At 44.6% G+C, this 17,840-nt stretch overlaps 2 protein-coding genes across 2 annotated transcripts in view; both read right to left on the reverse strand.

Moving 5' to 3' along the window:
• Positions 1-248: 248 nt before the first annotated feature.
• On the reverse strand, positions 249-13,899 carry LOC121846166 (prolactin receptor-like). The gene is made up of 8 exons (XM_042319401.1): positions 13,692-13,899; positions 11,767-11,936; positions 8,845-9,023; positions 7,806-7,959; positions 6,141-6,282; positions 4,220-4,389; positions 1,339-1,517; positions 249-461 (listed from the first exon to the last, which is right to left on the reverse strand). Exons 1-8 carry the CDS (start codon positions 13,886-13,888, stop codon positions 249-251), a joined length of 1,404 nt encoding a protein of 467 aa, XP_042175335.1. The 5' UTR covers positions 13,889-13,899.
• A 1,502-nt stretch (positions 13,900-15,401) lies between these two features.
• LOC121846167 (prolactin receptor-like) overlaps positions 15,402-17,840 on the reverse strand; it is a 42,429-nt gene continuing 39,990 nt past the window's right edge. The window contains exons 5-6 of the mRNA XM_042319402.1: positions 16,347-16,525; positions 15,402-15,566 (exon numbers count right to left, since the gene is read on the reverse strand). Of these exons, the coding sequence (XP_042175336.1) occupies positions 15,402-15,566; positions 16,347-16,525 (344 nt within the window). The remainder of the gene's footprint in view (positions 15,567-16,346; positions 16,526-17,840) is intronic.

A 17,840-nucleotide genomic window follows, 5' to 3' on the forward strand; every position in this document is an offset into this window, starting at 1 on the left:
GAATCTTGTCAATGGATTTTTTCAGAATCACAAATCTACTAGGAAAACAGGACCACTCTGGAAACTGGCCTTATAGACTACATGTGACAGGCATATATAACAGTACAGACACTGTGCTGTACTTTAGATAGATATGACATTGGCAGTTTCCTATTCATAGGCGCTTGGCAGTGTTTGAGGCACATGAACAGTGCATTCAGAAAGTATTCAGACCCCTTCCCCTTTTCCACATTTTGTTATTTTATAGCCTAATGCTTCAGATTAGGAGTTGACAGTAACTGAATCATCAGACAGTTAAGAGTCCCTACCGGGGTAGATTTGACTGGGACGCAGAGTAGGACAGGGATGCTCCACTTGCTCCAGAGGCCGTTGTTGCGGGAACGGCATCTCACCCTGACAATGTACTCTCCTACCGGCAGATCCAGCAGCTCCAGACAAGGCTCTCTCAGCAAGCCCTTCACCTGCAGACACACAGGGGGCAATAGTGAGCTGTCAGTAGCAGTTACAGTACACATACATCATTTAGCAGATGCTCTTATCCAGAGCAATTTACAGTAATGAGTACATACATTTTCATACATTTTTCATACTGGTCCCCCATGGGAATCAAACCCACAACCCTGGCGTTGCAAGCACCATGCTCTACCAACTGAGCTACATGGGATAGAGGTACCAGAAGGTGATAGAGTAGTGTGATACTGGTTAAAGTGACAGTTTAAAAAATCCGATACTGTTGAAATAATATGGTACTGTTTAAAAAGATCTTTCACCGTTCAGCCAGACTAAACCATGAAGCCATAGAGAGCTGCTGCGTTTCTGTTTGTTTCTATTCTTTCTCTTCTCTCATCTGACAAAGAGGCAGGATCATCGGTCGTAATGTGGGTAACAGACAAACTCCCGGTTTAACTGTGACATAAGCACATCTTCCTCTTAAAGAATCAATCAAGGACATGACATGCTTCCCACGTCACACGCTTAACACCCTCAAATGGTGATGATAAACACTGCACCAACACCCCTCCCTCTCTCTCTTTCCCCCGCTCTCTTTCCCTCTACCTCTCTCTCTCTCTCTTTCCCCCGCTCTCTTATCCCCTCTACCTCTCTCTTTCCCCTGCTCTCTTTCCCCCTCTACCTCTCTCTCTCTCTCTTTCCCCCACTCTCTTTCCCCCTCTACCTCTCTCTCTCTCTCTCTCTCTCTCTCTCTCTCTCTCTCTCTCTCCCTCTCTCTCTCTCTCCCTCTCTCTCTCCCTCCCTCCCTCCCCCTCCCTCTCTCTCTCTCTCTCTCTCTCTCTCTCTCTCTCTCTCCCTCTCTGCCCCCCCCTCTCTCTCTCTCTCTACCTTCCAGTTGTTGGGCTCGGCGATGCGTCGGTACTGCAGCTCGAAGACCAGGGTGATCCAACCGTACTGGATGAGGGAGGGATTGGGGTAAACCCAGGACACCATGGCGGTGCGGCCAGCTTCCTCCTCCGTCTCGTTCAACAGGGTGTAGGTCAAGTTAACCGGAGCCTCTGTCTCCACTGCAGACAGACAGACAGACAAGAAAACTGCATGGCGTGGGCTTGTTATGGTTGTATGCTTCACAGGGAGTGAAGAAGAGCTAGAACGTAAATAGAGAAACAATGAGATGGGAGGATGGTGAAAGGAAAAGGCCTAGACTGGCAGTCAGGGGGAGGGGAGAATACACAATGAACAGCAAACAGGATGTGGAGGGACAACAGAGACAACAAGCAACATGCTGAGGTAATGGTACGTGAATGGGGTTATCTTTTATAATGAACATGTAGAAAGGCCAGTTGGAAGGGGTTTCAGAGTAAGAAGGGGAAGCTGAACAGGTTCTGAATGACACATCTCTATTGTTACCGTGAGAAAAAGCCTAGAGCCTGGAGAGGAACCCTTCTATTTTCCTTCACATGTGTTACTATTCTCTGTGTACACAGAAGCACAATGTAGACATGAGTGGTGACTGTTTGCAATGTGCATAGAGTATTGAACATTCACATGCACGTGTACACAAACACACACACACACACACACACACACACACACACACACACACACACACACACACACACACACACACACACACACACACACACACACACACACACACACACACACACACACACACACACACACACACATCAGGGTGCTCTATCCATTGGCTTTGGGAGTGCACTCACTGATGGAGAAGTAAGGGGGACAGAATGTATCTGATGGGATCAGATATACCCTGCTGGGAGGGGAATAACTCCCATTGGACTGTGTTGAAATGAGGAGGAGCAGACGTCACACAAACAGGGAGAGGAGGCGTGGCCGACGCCAGACACACAGGAAGAGACATCACAAATATCAGACACAACAGTTGGTTAACACAACAGTCATAGGTTGAGCCGAAATAGCACCCTATTCCATATACTATAGTGTACTGAAATAGCACCCTATTCCATATACTATAGTGTACTGAAATAGCACCCTATTCCATATACTATAGTGTACTGAAATAGCACCCTATTCCATATACTATAGTGTACTGAAATAGCAACCTATTCCATATTCTATGGTGTACTGAAATAGCACCCTATTCCATATACTATAGTGTCCTGAAATAGCACCCTATTCCATATACTATAGTGTACTGAAATAGCACCCTATTCCATATACTATAGTGTACTGAAATAGCACCCTATTCCATATACTATAGTGTACTGAAATAGCACCCTATTCCCCTTAGGTTCTGGTCAAACGTAGCACACTATCTAGGGCAACTTGATTCAGCTGCGGGGCAACTTTTGTTGGAGCTAATGGTTGGGGGGCTGGAAAATAATGATAATAATTTTTACACTGCAAATTGACCACAACAAAGCCCCAAAAGAGATCGTATTTGAAAAGAACAGTAATTTCATACCTTGATTACATTGAGACAACATCACATATTTCTATTTCTTTATTTGTGTAAATACTTGGGAGCAGATTTCCTAAATTAAACTCAATTTTAGCTGAATTGCTGCTGATTTGACAGTTTTCTTCTTTTTGGGGGGGTGCAAGAGAAATCACTAGCCAGATGGTTTTTGACCTCGGGAGCAGGATGCCGTTCCAGCCTGACTGGAGCCCTCAGGTGATCCATATCAGGGGTTCCCAAACCGTTCCCCCATTCCAGCATTGGGGAACAGCCTGCACCCGCCCCTCCCCCCTCGCATGCGCATCATCTATTTCTATGGGCACAAGCTCTGTTCATGACACAAACTGTTCACACCCTTCTTGTTGGTGGAGAGAATTTTGCAGGTTTCTGTAATTCTACACATTTTGTCATGGGGTCAGAAGAACATTTAACAGCTTTAAAGCTAATTGTATTGCAATTGTATTCATTTTGCCATGTCTAATGTGTATTCATGTTATATTTGAGTGACTAAAAACGTACAACAATATCTATGGCTAAAAAACATATAAATAAACTTTAGCAAACATGGGCTAGTTGAGCTGGATATTTCTGACAAGTTATAAATAGCTCTCTAAGTTATGTAATGACGAACATGATAAGAGGAACTGATGATGTACTTCCCAAATTTGACCCAGTTTGGGAACCAATGGTCTATATCACCCTGTACCTATATCATCCACACCCAGACAGTGGACTATATCACCCTGTACCTATATCATCCACATCCAGACAGTGGTCTATATCACCCTGTACCTATATCATCCACACCCAGACAGTGGTCTATATCACCCTGTACCTATATCATCCACACCCAGACAGTGGTCTATATCACCCTGTACCTATATCATCCACATCCAGACAGTAGTCTATATCATCCTGTACCTATATCATCCACACCCAGACAGTGGTCTATATCACCCTGTACCTATATCAGCCACATCCGGACAGTGGTCTATATCTCCCTGTACCTATATCAGCCATGTCCAGACAGTGGTCTATATCTCCCTGTACCTATATCATCAGCCACACCCAGACAGTGATTTATATCTCCCTCCAGACAGTACCTATATCAGTACCTATACATCCTGACAGTGGACTATATCACCCTGTACCTATGTCCAGACAGTGGTCAGCCATCATCAGCCACACACAGACAGTGGTCTATATCAGCCCTCCTGACAGTGGACTATATCAGCCACATCAGCCACATCCAGACAGTGGTCTATATCTCCCTGTACCTATATCAGCCACATCCAGACAGTGATTTATCTCTCCCTGTACCTATATCAGCCACGTCCAGACAGTGGTCCTTGGAGCTGAACACTCCGTGGGAGGTCCTGGCCATCACGTTCATGCAGTATATGGTCCAGATGGATGTGTGGCCGCTGTCAAAGTGACAACTGTTGGGGCCGCCCGTTACATAGTCTGGACACTCACGCCTCGGCCCCTTTCTGTGACAAACAAGAAAGGAATGATAAGGTCAATTCAATTAATCTCAACTCATTTATTTGAATGACGGACTCTTCGGATACATTGTTACTACACGATGTGATAGAATGAAAATACCTGCATTTACTGTGGAAAAAGCCTTGAAATTAAAAATTAATCTTAGAGTATTTCAAGGAGTTATTTAACGAATAAAGGATTTTATCCTCTACCAATACTGCAACAAGAAGAGTACAAGGTGTGTACTGTGTATATATATAGTATATCGTACATGGTGTGTATGTATACAGTTTATAGTACCTGGTGTGTGTATATACACAGTATATAGTACCTGGTGTGTGTATATATACAGTATATAGTACCTGGTGTGTGTATATACACAGTATATAGTACCTGGTGTGTGTATATACGGTGCCTTCAGAAAGTATTCAGACCCCTTGTCTTTTTCCACACTTTGTTACGTTACAGCCTTATTATTAAAATGATTAAATAAAAAAATCCCTCAGCAATCTACACACAATACACCATAATCACAAATATATGCACATTCATAAAAAACAAAACAGAAATACCTTATTAACATAACTATTCAGAACCTTTGCTACGAGACTCGAAATTGAGCTCAGGTGCATCCAGTTTCCATTGATCGTCCGTGAGATGTTTCTACAACTTGATTGGAGTGCACTTGTGGTAAATTCAATTGATTGGACATGATTTGGAAAGGCACACACCTGTCTATATAAGGTCCCACAGTTGCCAGTGCATGTCAGAGCAAAAGCCATGATGTCTAAGGAGTTGTCTGTAGAGCTTCGAGACAGGAATGCGTCGAGGCACAGATCTGGGGAAGGGTACCAAAACAGTTATGCAGCAATGAAGGTCCCCAAGAACACAGTGGCCTCCATCGTTCTGAAATGGAAGAAGTATGGAACCACAAAGACTTTTCTAGAGCTGGCCGCCCAGCCAAACTGAGCAATCGGGGTAGAAGGGCCTTGGTCTGGGAGGTGACCAAGAACCCAATGGTTACTCTGAAAGAGCTCCAGATTTCCTCTGTGGAGATGGGAGAACATTCCAGAAGGACAACCATCTCTGCAGCACTCCACCAATCAGGCCTTTATGGTAGAGTGGACAGAGGGAAGTCACTCCACAGTAAAAGGCACATGACAGCCAGCTTGGAGTTTGCCAAAAGCCATATAAAGGACTCAGACCATGAGAAACAAGATTCTCAGGTCTGATGAAACCAAGATTGAACTCTTTGGCCTTGAATGCCATGTGTCACGTCTGGAGGAAACCTGGCATCACTCCTACGCTGAAGCATGGTGGTGGCAGCATCATGCTGCGGGGATGTTTTTCAGCGGCAGCGACTGGGAGACAAGTCAGGATTGAGGGAAAGATGAACAGAGCAAAGTACAGAGAGATCCTTGACGAAAACCTGCTCCAGAGCACTCAGGACCTCAAACCGGGACAAAGATTCACCTTCCAACAAGACACCGACCCTAAGCACAATGCAGGAGTGGCTTTGGGGACAAGTCTCTGAATGTCCTTTAGAGGCCCAGCCAGATCCCGGACCTGACCCAGATCTAACATCTCTGGAGAGACCTGAAAGTAGCTGTGTTTTTCACTTTGTCATTATGGGGTATTGTGTGTAGATTGAGGAGGACATATTTTTATTTAATCCATTTTAGAATAAGGCTGTAACTTAATAAAATGTGGATCAAGGGGTCTGAATACAAATGCATTGTACAGTAATAGTACGTACTCTAAGGAGTAGGTGAGGCTGTAGGTGACGTTGTCGTCACTCTCGGAGTTGTTGTCAAGGGGATGCCACCAGCAGGTGAAGACCTCCATGTTGGGCGAGCGGCAGTAGTAGATGTGGGGCCGGTTCGTCACGGCAACAGCACCTGGGGGATAAAACGAGAGGTTAATGACTCTAACCATCTCTATGGATATCTGCATTCACTGTCGTGTTTTTTCTAAAGACTGATATATTTTTCTATGCACTGTTCTGGTGAATACACGGATAAACCATTTATAAACATGAAGAAATACATGCCAAAATCATTCAGCTATCAAAATAATCCATATTATAAAACATCAGCCTCTTAACATTTCACCGGGCCTCTCAGGTGCCCTGGTTGTCAGGGCAACTCAAATCCAGGTTCATGACATTTGGGTGAACGCTAAAAACAGTTAAACCGTTAACCAGTATAGAAGCTCACAAAGGGTGAGGTGAGTTTGTCTGGATGGTGATGCGGGAACAACCCCATGTGATACAAACTAAGGAAGTTTGAACACAAGTGTTTTGTGAAGTTATTTTCTTCTTATGTCATTGAACTCGAAACAGAGATCTCATATGTTTGAAAACAAACAGTTGTAAAGCATAGCACACACACTGAAGGGGGGGTCCAGTTGCACCAAAAACAAGTTGAAGCTAATATACAGGTTGGTCTTACGACTCTTGTTGAGAGCAACAGCTGGTAGGAAACTGAACTGAACCCCAAATCAAACAGCAGGACCTCGTGAGAAGGATTACATCTCCAACAGTGACACTCAGGCTGACTGGAACAAACAGTTACTGTTTAAATCCATTTATTTCCCTGAAGAAGCACATTATGTAACTTACAGTGACGTGGACACTTATGATTTAAACATTGTATAGACAGTACCTTTCGCTTTAATGATTAACCCATGATATGTTTTATGAGGCTATTACACCATGACAAGTTTTATAAGGCTAATAAACATGACCGTCTTGAATAAGGCTGTTCAATTGACAGTTAATGTTCTATGTATTTCCAATGTCAGGAAATACAGTATTTCTGAGGCAGTATGGTAGTGACAGACTGACTGTCACACACACACACGCACGCAAATACACACACACACACACACGCACGCACACACGCACGCACACAATCCCTGCGGTGGAGGTGCATCCAGGTAACATCTGTTGAGAGACTTATAATGAGGTGAGGTCACTAGAGAGAACAGGCCTTGACCTACCCATTGTCTAATGACTGACTGAGATTACTGGTCCACTGAGAAGTATTACTACATACTGTACTTCTTAATGGACCAGTAATCTCAGTCAGTCAGCAAATTAAACAAAAGCAAAGAATCTTGTCAATGGATTTTTTCAGAATCACAAATCCTACTAGGAAAACAGGACCACTCTGGAAACTGGCCTTATAGACTACATGTGACAGGCATATATAACAGTACAGACACTGTGCTGTACTTTAGATAGATATGACATTGGCAGTTTCCTATTCATAGGCGCTTGGCAGTGTTTGAGGCACATGAACAGTGCATTCAGAAAGTATTCAGACCCCTTCCCCTTTTCCACATTTTGTTATTTTATAGCCTAATGCTTCAGATTAGGAGTTGACAGTAACTGAATCATCAGACAGTTAAGAGTCCCTACCGGGGGTAGATTTGACTGGGACGCAGAGTAGGACAGGGATGCTCCACATGCTCCAGAGGCCGTTGTTGCGGGAACGGCATCTCACCCTGACAATGTACTCTCCTACCGGCAGATCCAGCAGCTCCAGACAAGGCTCTCTCAGCAAGCCCTTCACCTGCAGACACACAGGGGGCAATAGTGAGCTGTCAGTAGCAGTTACAGTACACATACATCATTTGGCAGATGCTCTTATCCAGAGCAATTTACAGTAATGAGTACATACATTTTCATACATTTTTCATACTGGTCCCCCATGGGAATCAAACCCACAACCCTGGCGTTGCAAGCACCATGCTCTACCAACTGAGCTACATGGGATAGAGGTACCAGAAGGTGATAGAGTAGTGTGATACTGGTTAAAGTGACAGTTTAAAAAATCCGATACTGTTGAAATAATATGGTACTGTTTAAAAAAGATCTTTCACCGTTCAGCCAGACTAAACCATGAAGCCATAGAGAGCTGCTGCGTTTCTGTTTGTTTCTATTCTTTCTCTTCTCTCATCTGACAAAGAGGCAGGATCATCGGTCGTAATGTGGGTAACAGACAAACTCCCGGTTTAACTGTGAAATAAGCACATCTTCCTCTTAAAGAATCAATCAAGGACATGACATGCTTCCCACGTCACACGCTTAACACCCTCAAATGGTGATGATAAACACTGCACCAACACCCCTCCCTCTCTCTCTTTCCCCCGCTCTCTTTCCCTCTACCTCTCTCTCTCTCTCTTTCCCCCGCTCTCTTATCCCCTCTACCTCTCTCTTTCCCCCGCTCTCTTTCCCCCTCTACCTCTCTCTCTCTCTCTCTTTCCCCCACTCTCTTTCCCCCTCTACCTCTCTCTCTCTCTCTCCCTCTCTCTCTCTCTCTCCTCCTCTCTCTCTCTCTCTCTCTCTCTCTCTCTCTCCCTCCCTCCCTCTCTCTCTCTCTCTCTCTCTCTCTCTCCCTCTCTCTCTCTCTCTCTCTCCCTCTCTGTTCCCCCCCCCTCTCTCTCTCTCTCTCTACCTTCCAGTTGTTGGGCTCGGCGATGCGTCGGTACTGCAGCTCGAAGACCAGGGTGATCCAACCATACTGGATGAGGGAGGGATTGGGGTAAACCCAGGACACCATGGCGGTGCGGCCAGCTTCCTCCTCCGTCTCGTTCAACAGGGTGTAGGTCAAGTTAACCGGAGCCTCTGTCTCCACTGCAGACAGACAGACAGACAAGAAAACTGCATGGCGTGGGCTTGTTATGGTTGTATGCTTCACAGGGAGTGAAGAAGAGCTAGAACGTAAATAGAGAAACAATGAGATAGGAGGATGGTGAAAGGAAAAGGCCTAGACTGGCAGTCAGGGGGAGGGGAGAATACACAATGAACAGCAAATAGGATGTGGAGGGACAACAGAGACAACAAGCAACATGCTGAGGTAATGGTACATGAATGGGGTTATCTTTTATAATGAACATGTAGAAAGGCCAGTTGGAAGGGGTTTCAGAGTAAGAAGGGGAAGCTGAATAGGTTCTGAATGACACATCTCTATTGTTACCATGAGAAAAAGCCTAGAGCCTGGAGAGGAACCCTTCTATTTTCCTTCACATGTGTTACTATTCTCTGTGTATACAGAAGCACAATGTAGACATGAGTGGTGACTGTTTGCAATGTGCATAGAGTATTGAACATTCACATGCACGTGTACACAAACACACACACACACACACACACACACACACACACACACACACACACACACACACACACACACACACACACACACACACACACACACACACACACACACACACACACACACACACACACACACACACACACACACACACACACATCAGGGTGCTCTATCCATCGGCTTTGGGAGTGCACTCACTGATGGAGAAGTAAGGGGGACAGAATGTATCTGATGGGATCAGATATACCCTGCTGGGAGGGGAATAACTCCCATTGGACTGTGTTGAAATGAGGAGGAGCAGACGTCACACAAACAGGGAGAGGAGGCGTGGCCGACGCCAGACACACAGGAAGAGACATCACAAATATCAGACACAACAGTGGGTTAACACAACAGTCATAGGTTGAGCCGAAATAGCACCCTATTCCATAAACTATAGTGTACTGAAATAGCACCCTATTCCATATACTATAGTGTACTGAAATAGCACCCTATTCCATATTCTATGGTGTACTGAAATAGCAGTGTACTGAAATAGCACCCTATTCCATATTCTATGGTTCCATATACTATAGTGTCCTGAAATAGCACCCTATTCCATATACTATAGTGTACTGAAATAGCACCCTATTCCATATACTATAGTGTACTGAAATAGCACCCTATTCCATATACTATAGTGTACTGAAATAACACCCTATTCCCCTTAGGTTCTGGTCAAAAGTAGCACACTATCTAGGGCAACTTGATTCAGCTGCGGGGCAACTTTTGTTGGAGCTAATGGTTGAGGGGCTGGAAAATAATGATAATAATTTTTACACTGCAAATTGACCACAGAGATCGTGTTTGAAAAGAACAGTAATTTCATACCTTGATTACATTGAGACAACATCACATATTTCTATTTCTTTATTTGTGTAAATACTTGGGAGCAGATTTCCTAAATTAAACTCAATTTTAGCTGAATTGCTGCTGATTTGACAGTTTTCTTCTTTTTGGGGGGGGGGCAAGAGAAATCACTAGCCAGATGGTTTTTGACCTCGGGAGCAGGATGCCGTTCCAGCCTGACTGGAGCCCTCAGGTGATCCATATCAGGGGTTCCCAAACCGTTCCCCCATTCCAGCATTGGGGAACAGCCTGCACCCCCCCTCCCCCCTCGCATGCGCATCATCTATTTCTATGGGCACAAGCTCTGTTCATGACACAAACTGTTCACACCCTTCTTGTTGGTGGAGAGAATTTTGCAGGTTTCTGTAATTCTACACATTTTGTCATGGGGTCAGAAGAACATTTAACAGCTTTAAAGCTAATTGTATTGCAATTGTATTCATTTTGCCATGTCTAATGTGTATTCATGTTATATTTGAGTGACTAAAAACGTACAACAATATCTATGGGCTAAAAAACATATAAATAAACTTTAGCAAACATGGGCTAGTTGAGCTGGATATTTCTGACAAGTTATAAATAGCTCTCTAAGTTATGTAATGACGAACATGATAAGAGGAACTGATGATGTACTTCCCAAATTTCACCCAGTTTGGGAACCACTGGTCTATATCACCCTGTACCTATATCATCCACACCCAGACAGTGGACTATATCACCCTGTACCTATATCATCCACATCCAGACAGTGGTCTATATCACCCTGTACCTATATCATCCACACCCAGACAGTGGTCTATATCACCCTGTACCTATATCATCCACACCCAGACAGTGGTCTATATCACCCTGTACCTATATCATCCACATCCAGACAGTAGTCTATATCATCCTGTACCTATATCATCCACACCCAGACAGTGGTCTATATCACCCTGTACCTATATCAGCCACATCCGGACAGTGGTCTATATCTCCCTGTACCTATATCAGCCATGTCCAGACAGTGGTCTATATCTCCCTGTACCTATATCAGCCACATCCTGACTGTGGACTATATCACCCTGTACCTATATCAGCCACATCCAGACAGTGGTCTATATCACCCTGTACCTATATCAGCCACATCTGGACAGTGGTCTATATCTCCCTGTACCTATATCAGCCGTGTCCAGACAGTGGTCTATATCTCCCTGTACCTATATCATCAGCCACACACAGACAGTGATTTATATCTCCCTGTACCTATATCAGCCACATCCTGACAGTGGACTATATCACCCTGTACCTATATCAGCCACATCCAGACAGTGGTCTATATCACCCTGTACCTATATCAGCCACATCCAGACAGTGATTTATCTCTCCCTGTACCTATATCAGCCACGTCCAGACAGTGGTCCTTGGAGCTGAACACTCCGTGGGAGGTCCTGGCCATCACGTTCATGCAGTATATGGTCCAGATGGATGTGTGGCCGCTGTCAAAGTGACAACTGTTGGGGCCGCCCGTTACATAGTCTGGACACTCACGCCTCGGCCCCTTTCTGTGACAAACAAGAAAGGAATGATAAGGTCAATTCAATTAATCTCAACTCATTTATTTGAATGAAGACGGACTCTTCGGATACATTGTTACTACACGATGTGATAGAATGAAAATACCTGCATTTACTGTGGAAAAAGCCTTGAAATTAAAAATTAATCTTAGAGTATTTCAAGGAGTTATTTAACGAATAAAGGATTTTATCCTCTACCAATACTGCAACAAGAAGAGTACAAGGTGTGTACTGTGTATATATATAGTATATCGTACATGGTGTGTATGTATACAGTATATAGTACCTGGTGTGTGTATATACACAGTATATAGTACCTGGTGTGTGTATATATACAGTATATAGTACCTGGTGTGTGTATATACACAGTATATAGTACCTGGTGTGTGTATATACGGTGCCTTCAGAAAGTATTCAGACCCCTTGTCTTTTTCCACACTTTGTTACGTTACAGCCTTATTATTAAAATGATTAAATAAAAAAATCCCTCAGCAATCTACACACAATACACCATAATCACAAATATATGCACATTCATAAAAAACAAAACAGAAATACCTTATTAACATAACTATTCAGAACCTTTGCTACGAGACTCGAAATTGAGCTCAGGTGCATCCAGTTTCCATTGATCGTCCTTGAGATGTTTCTACAACTTGATTGGAGTGCACTTGTGGTAAATTCAATTGATTGGACATGATTTGGAAAGGCACACACCTGTCTATATAAGGTCCCACAGTTGCCAGTGCATGTCAGAGCAAAAGCCATGATGTCTAAGGAGTTGTCTGTAGAGCTTCGAGACAGGAATGCGTCGAGGCACAGATCTGGGGAATGGTACCAAAACAGTTATGCAGCAATGAAGGTCCCCAAGAACACAGTGGCCTCCATCGTTCTGAAATGGAAGAAGTATGGAACCACAAAGACTTTTTCTAGAGCTGGCCGCCCAGCCAAACTGAGCAATCGGGGTAGAAGGGCCTTGGTCTGGGAGGTGACCAAGAACCCAATGGTTACTCTGAAAGAGCTCCAGATTTCCTCTGTGGAGATGGGAGAACATTCCAGAAGGACAACCATCTCTGCAGCACTCCACCAATCAGGCCTTTATGGTAGAGTGGACAGAGGGAAGTCACTCCACAGTAAAAGGCACATGACAGCCAGCTTGGAGTTTGCCAAAAGCCATATAAAGGACTCAGACCATGAGAAACAAGATTCTCAGGTCTGATGAAACCAAGATTGAACTCTTTGGCCTTGAATGCCATGTGTCACGTCTGGAGGAAACCTGGCATCACTCCTACGCTGAAGCATGGTGGTGGCAGCATCATGCTGCGGGGATGTTTTTCAGCGGCAGCGACTGGGAGACAAGTCAGGATTGAGGGAAAGATGAACAGAGCAAAGTACAGAGAGATCCTTGATGAAAACCTGCTCCAGAGCACTCAGGACCTCAAACTGGGGCAAAGGTTCACCTTCCAACAAGACAACGACCCTAAGCACAATGCAGGAGTGGCATTGGGGACAAGTCTCTGAATGTCCTTTAGAGGCCCAGCCAGATCCCGGACCTGACCCAGATCTAACATCTCCGGAGAGACCTGAAAATAGCTGTGTTTTTCGCTTTGTCATTATGGGGTATTGTGTGTAGATTGAGGAGGACATATTTTTATTTAATCCATTTCAGAATAAGGCTGTAACTTAATAAAATGTGGATCAAGGGGTCTGAATACAAATGCATTGTACAGTAATAGTACGTACTCTAAGGAGTAGGTGAGGCTGTAGGTGATATTGTCGTCACTCTCGGAGTTGTTGTCAAGGGGATGCCACCAGCAGGTGAAGACCTCCATGTTGGGCGAGCGGCAGTAGTAGATGTGGGGCCGGGTCGTCACGGCAACAGCACCTGGAGGATAAAACGAGAGGTTAATGACTCTAACCATCTCTATGGATATCTGCATTCACTGTCGTGTTTTTTCTAACAGACTGATATATTTTTCTATGCACTGTTCTGGTGAATACACGGATAAACCATTTATAAACATGAAGAAATACATGCCAAAATCATTCAGCTATCTAAATAATCCATATTATAAAACATCAGCCTCTTAACATTTCACCGGGCCTCTCAGGTGCCTTGGTTGTCAGGGAAACTCAAATCCAGGTTCATGACATTTGGGTGAACGCTAAAAACGGTTAAACCGTTAACCAGTATAGAAGCTCACAAAGGGTGAGGTGAGTTTGTCTGGATGGTGATGCGGGAACAACCCCATGTGATACAAACTAAGGAAGTTTGAACACAAGTGTTTTGTGAAGTTATTTTCTTCTTATGTCATTGAACTCGAAACAGAGATCTCATATGTTTGAAAACAAACAGTTGTAAAGCATAGCACACACACTGAAGGGGGTCCAGTTGCACCAAAAACAAGTTGAAGCTAATATACAGGTTGGTCTTACGACTCTTGTTGAGAGCAACAGCTGGTAGGAAACTGAACTGAACCCCAAATCAAACAGCAGGACCTCGTGAGAAGGATTACATCTCCAACAGTGACACTCAGGCTGACTGGAACAAACAGTTACTGTTTAAATCCATTTATTTCCCTGAAGAAGCACATTATGTAACTTACAGTGACGTGGACACTTATGATTTAAACATTGTATAGACAGTACCTTTCGCTTTAATGATTAACCCATGATATGTTTTATGAGGCTATTACACCATGACAAGTTTTATAAGGCTAATAAACATGACCGTCTTGAATAAGGCTGTTCAATTGACAGTTAATGTTCTATGTATTTCCAATGTCAGGAAATACAGTATTTCTGAGGCAGTATGGTAGTGACAGACTGACTGTCACACACACACAAATACACACACACACACACACACACACACACACACACACACACACACACACACACACACACACACACACACACACACACACACACACACACACACACTCAAACACACACACACTCCCTGCTGTGGAGGTGCATCCAGGTAACATCTGTTGAGAGACTTATAATGAGGTGAGGTCACTAGAGTGAACAGGCCTTGACCTACCCATTGTCTAATGACTGACTGAGATTACTGGTCCACTGAGAAGTATTACTACATACTGTACTTCTTAATGGACCAGTAATCTCAGTCAGTCAGCAAATTAGACAAAAACAAAGAATCTTGTCAATGGATTTTTTCAGAATCACAAATCCTACTAGGAAAACAGGACCACTCTGGAAACTGGCCTTATAGACTACATGTGACAGGCATATATAACAGTACAGACACTGTGCTGTACTTTAGATAGATATGACATTGGCAGTTTCCTATTCATAGGCGCTTGGCAGTGTTTGAGGCACACGAACAGTGCATTCAGAAAGTATTCAGACCCCTTCCCCTTTTCCACATTTTGTTATTTTATAGCCTAATGCTTCAGATTAGGAGTTGACAGTAACTGAATCATCAGACAGTTAAGAGTCCCTACCGGGGTAGATTTGACTGGGACGCAGAGTAGGACAGGGGTGCTCCTTGCTCCAGAGGCCGTTGTTGCGGGAACGGCATCTCACCCTGACAATGTACTCTCCTACCGGCAGATCCAGCAGTTCCAGACAAGGCTCTCTCAGCAAGCCCTTCACCTGCAGACACACAGGGGGCGATAGTGAGCTGTCAGTAGCAGTTACAGTACACATACATCATTTAGCAGATGCTCTTATCCAGAGCAATTTACAGTAATGAGTGCATACAATTTCATACATTTTTCATACTGGTCCCCCATGGGAATCAAACCCACAACCCTGGCGTTGCAAGCACCATGCTCTACCAACTGAGCAACACGGGATAGTGGTGACAGAAGGTGATGAGTAGTGTGATACTGGTTGAAGTGACAGTTTAAAACATCCGATACTGTTGAAATAATATGGTACTGTTTAAAAAAGATCTTTCACCGTTCAGCCAGACTAAACCATGAAGCCATAGAGAGCTGCTGCGTTTCTGTTTGTTTCTATTCTTTCTCTTCTCTCATCTGACAAAGAGGCAGGATCATCGGTCGTAATGTGGGTAACAGACAAACTCCCGGTTTAACTGTGAAATAAGCACATCTTCCTCTTAAAGAATCAATCAAGGACATGACATGCTTCCCACGTCACACGCTTAACACCATCAAATGGTGTTGATAAACACTGCACCAACACCCCTCCCTCTCTCTCTGTCCCTCTCCGTCTCTCTCTCTCTTTCCCCCTCTACCTCTCTCTCTTTCTCTCATTCCCCTGCTCTCTTTCCCCCTCTACATCTCTCTCTCTCTCTTTCCCCCTCTACCCCCTCTCTCTCTTTCCCCTCTCTCTCGCTCCCTCTCTCTCCCTCTCTCCCTCTCGCTCTCTGTCCCCCCCCCCTCTCTCTCTCTCTCTCTCTCTCTCTACCTTCCAGTTGTTGGGCTCGGCGATGCGTCGGTACTGCAGCTCGAAGACCAGGGTGATCCAACCGTACTGGATGTGGGAGGGATTGGGGTAAACCCAGGACACCATGGCGGTGCGGCCAGCTTCCTCCTCCGTCTCGTTCAACAGGGTGTAGGTCAAGTTAACCGGAGCCTCTGTCTCCACTGCAGACAGACAGACAGACAAGAAAACTGCATGGCGTGGGCTTGTTATGGTTGTATGCTTCACAGGGAGTGAAGAAGAGCTAGAACGTAAATAGAGAAACAATGAGATGGGAGGATGGTGAAAGGAAAAGGCCTAGACTGGCAGTCAGGGGAGGGGAGAATACACAATGAACAGCAAACAGGATGTGGAGGGACAACAGAGACAACAAGCAACATGCTGAGGTAATGGTACGTGAATGGGGTTATCTTTTATAATGAATATGTAGAAAGGCCAGTTGGAAGGGGTTTCAGAGTAAGAAGGGGAAGCTGAATAGGTTCTGAATGACACATCTCTATTGTTACCGTGAGAAAAAGCCTAGAGCCTGGAGAGGAACCCTTCTATTTTCCTTCACATGCGTTACTATTCTCTGTGTACACAGAAGCACAATGTAGACATGAGTGGTGACTGTTTGCAATGTGCATAGAGTATTGAACATTCACATGCACGTGTACACAAACACACACACACACACACACACACACACACACACACACACACACACACACACATCAGGGTGCTCTATCCATTGGCTTTGGGAGTGCACTCACTGATGGAGAAGTAAGGGGGACAGAATGTCTCTAATGGGATCAGATATACCCTGTTGGGAGGGGAATAACTCCCATTGGACTGGGTTGAAATGAGGAAGAGATGACGTCACACAAACAGGGAGAGGAGGCGTGGCCGACGCCAGGAAGAGACATCACAAATATCAGACACAACAGTCATAGGTTGAGCCGAAATAGCACCCTATTCCATATACTATAGTGTACTGAAATAGCACCCTATTACATATACTGTGCAGTCGTATTCTGTACAGCCGTATTCATCGACCTGGCCAAGGCTTTCGACTCTGTCAATCACAACATTCTTATTGGCAGACTCGACAGCCTTGGTTTCTCAAATGATTGCCTCGCCTGGTTTACCAACTACTTCTCTGATATAATTCAGTGTGTCAAATCGGAGGGCCTGTTGTCTGGACCTCTGGCAGTCTCTATGGGGGTGCCACAGGGTTCAATTCTCGGGCTGACTCTCTTTTCTGTATACATCAATGATGTTGCTCTTGCTGCTGGTGATTCTCTGATCCACCTCTACGCAGACGACACCATTCTGTATACTTCTGGCCCCTCCTTGGACACTGTGTTAACTAACCTCCAGACGAGCTCCAATGCCATTACAACTCTCCTTCCGTGGCCTCCAACTGCTCTTAAACGCAAGTAAAACTAAATGCATGCTCTTCAATCGATCGCTGCCCGCACCTGCTCACCCGTCCAGCAT

Source organism: Oncorhynchus tshawytscha, unplaced genomic scaffold (assembly GCF_018296145.1).
Source record: "Oncorhynchus tshawytscha isolate Ot180627B unplaced genomic scaffold, Otsh_v2.0 Un_scaffold_4246_pilon_pilon, whole genome shotgun sequence".
Lineage (NCBI taxonomy): Eukaryota > Metazoa > Chordata > Actinopteri > Salmoniformes > Salmonidae > Oncorhynchus > Oncorhynchus tshawytscha.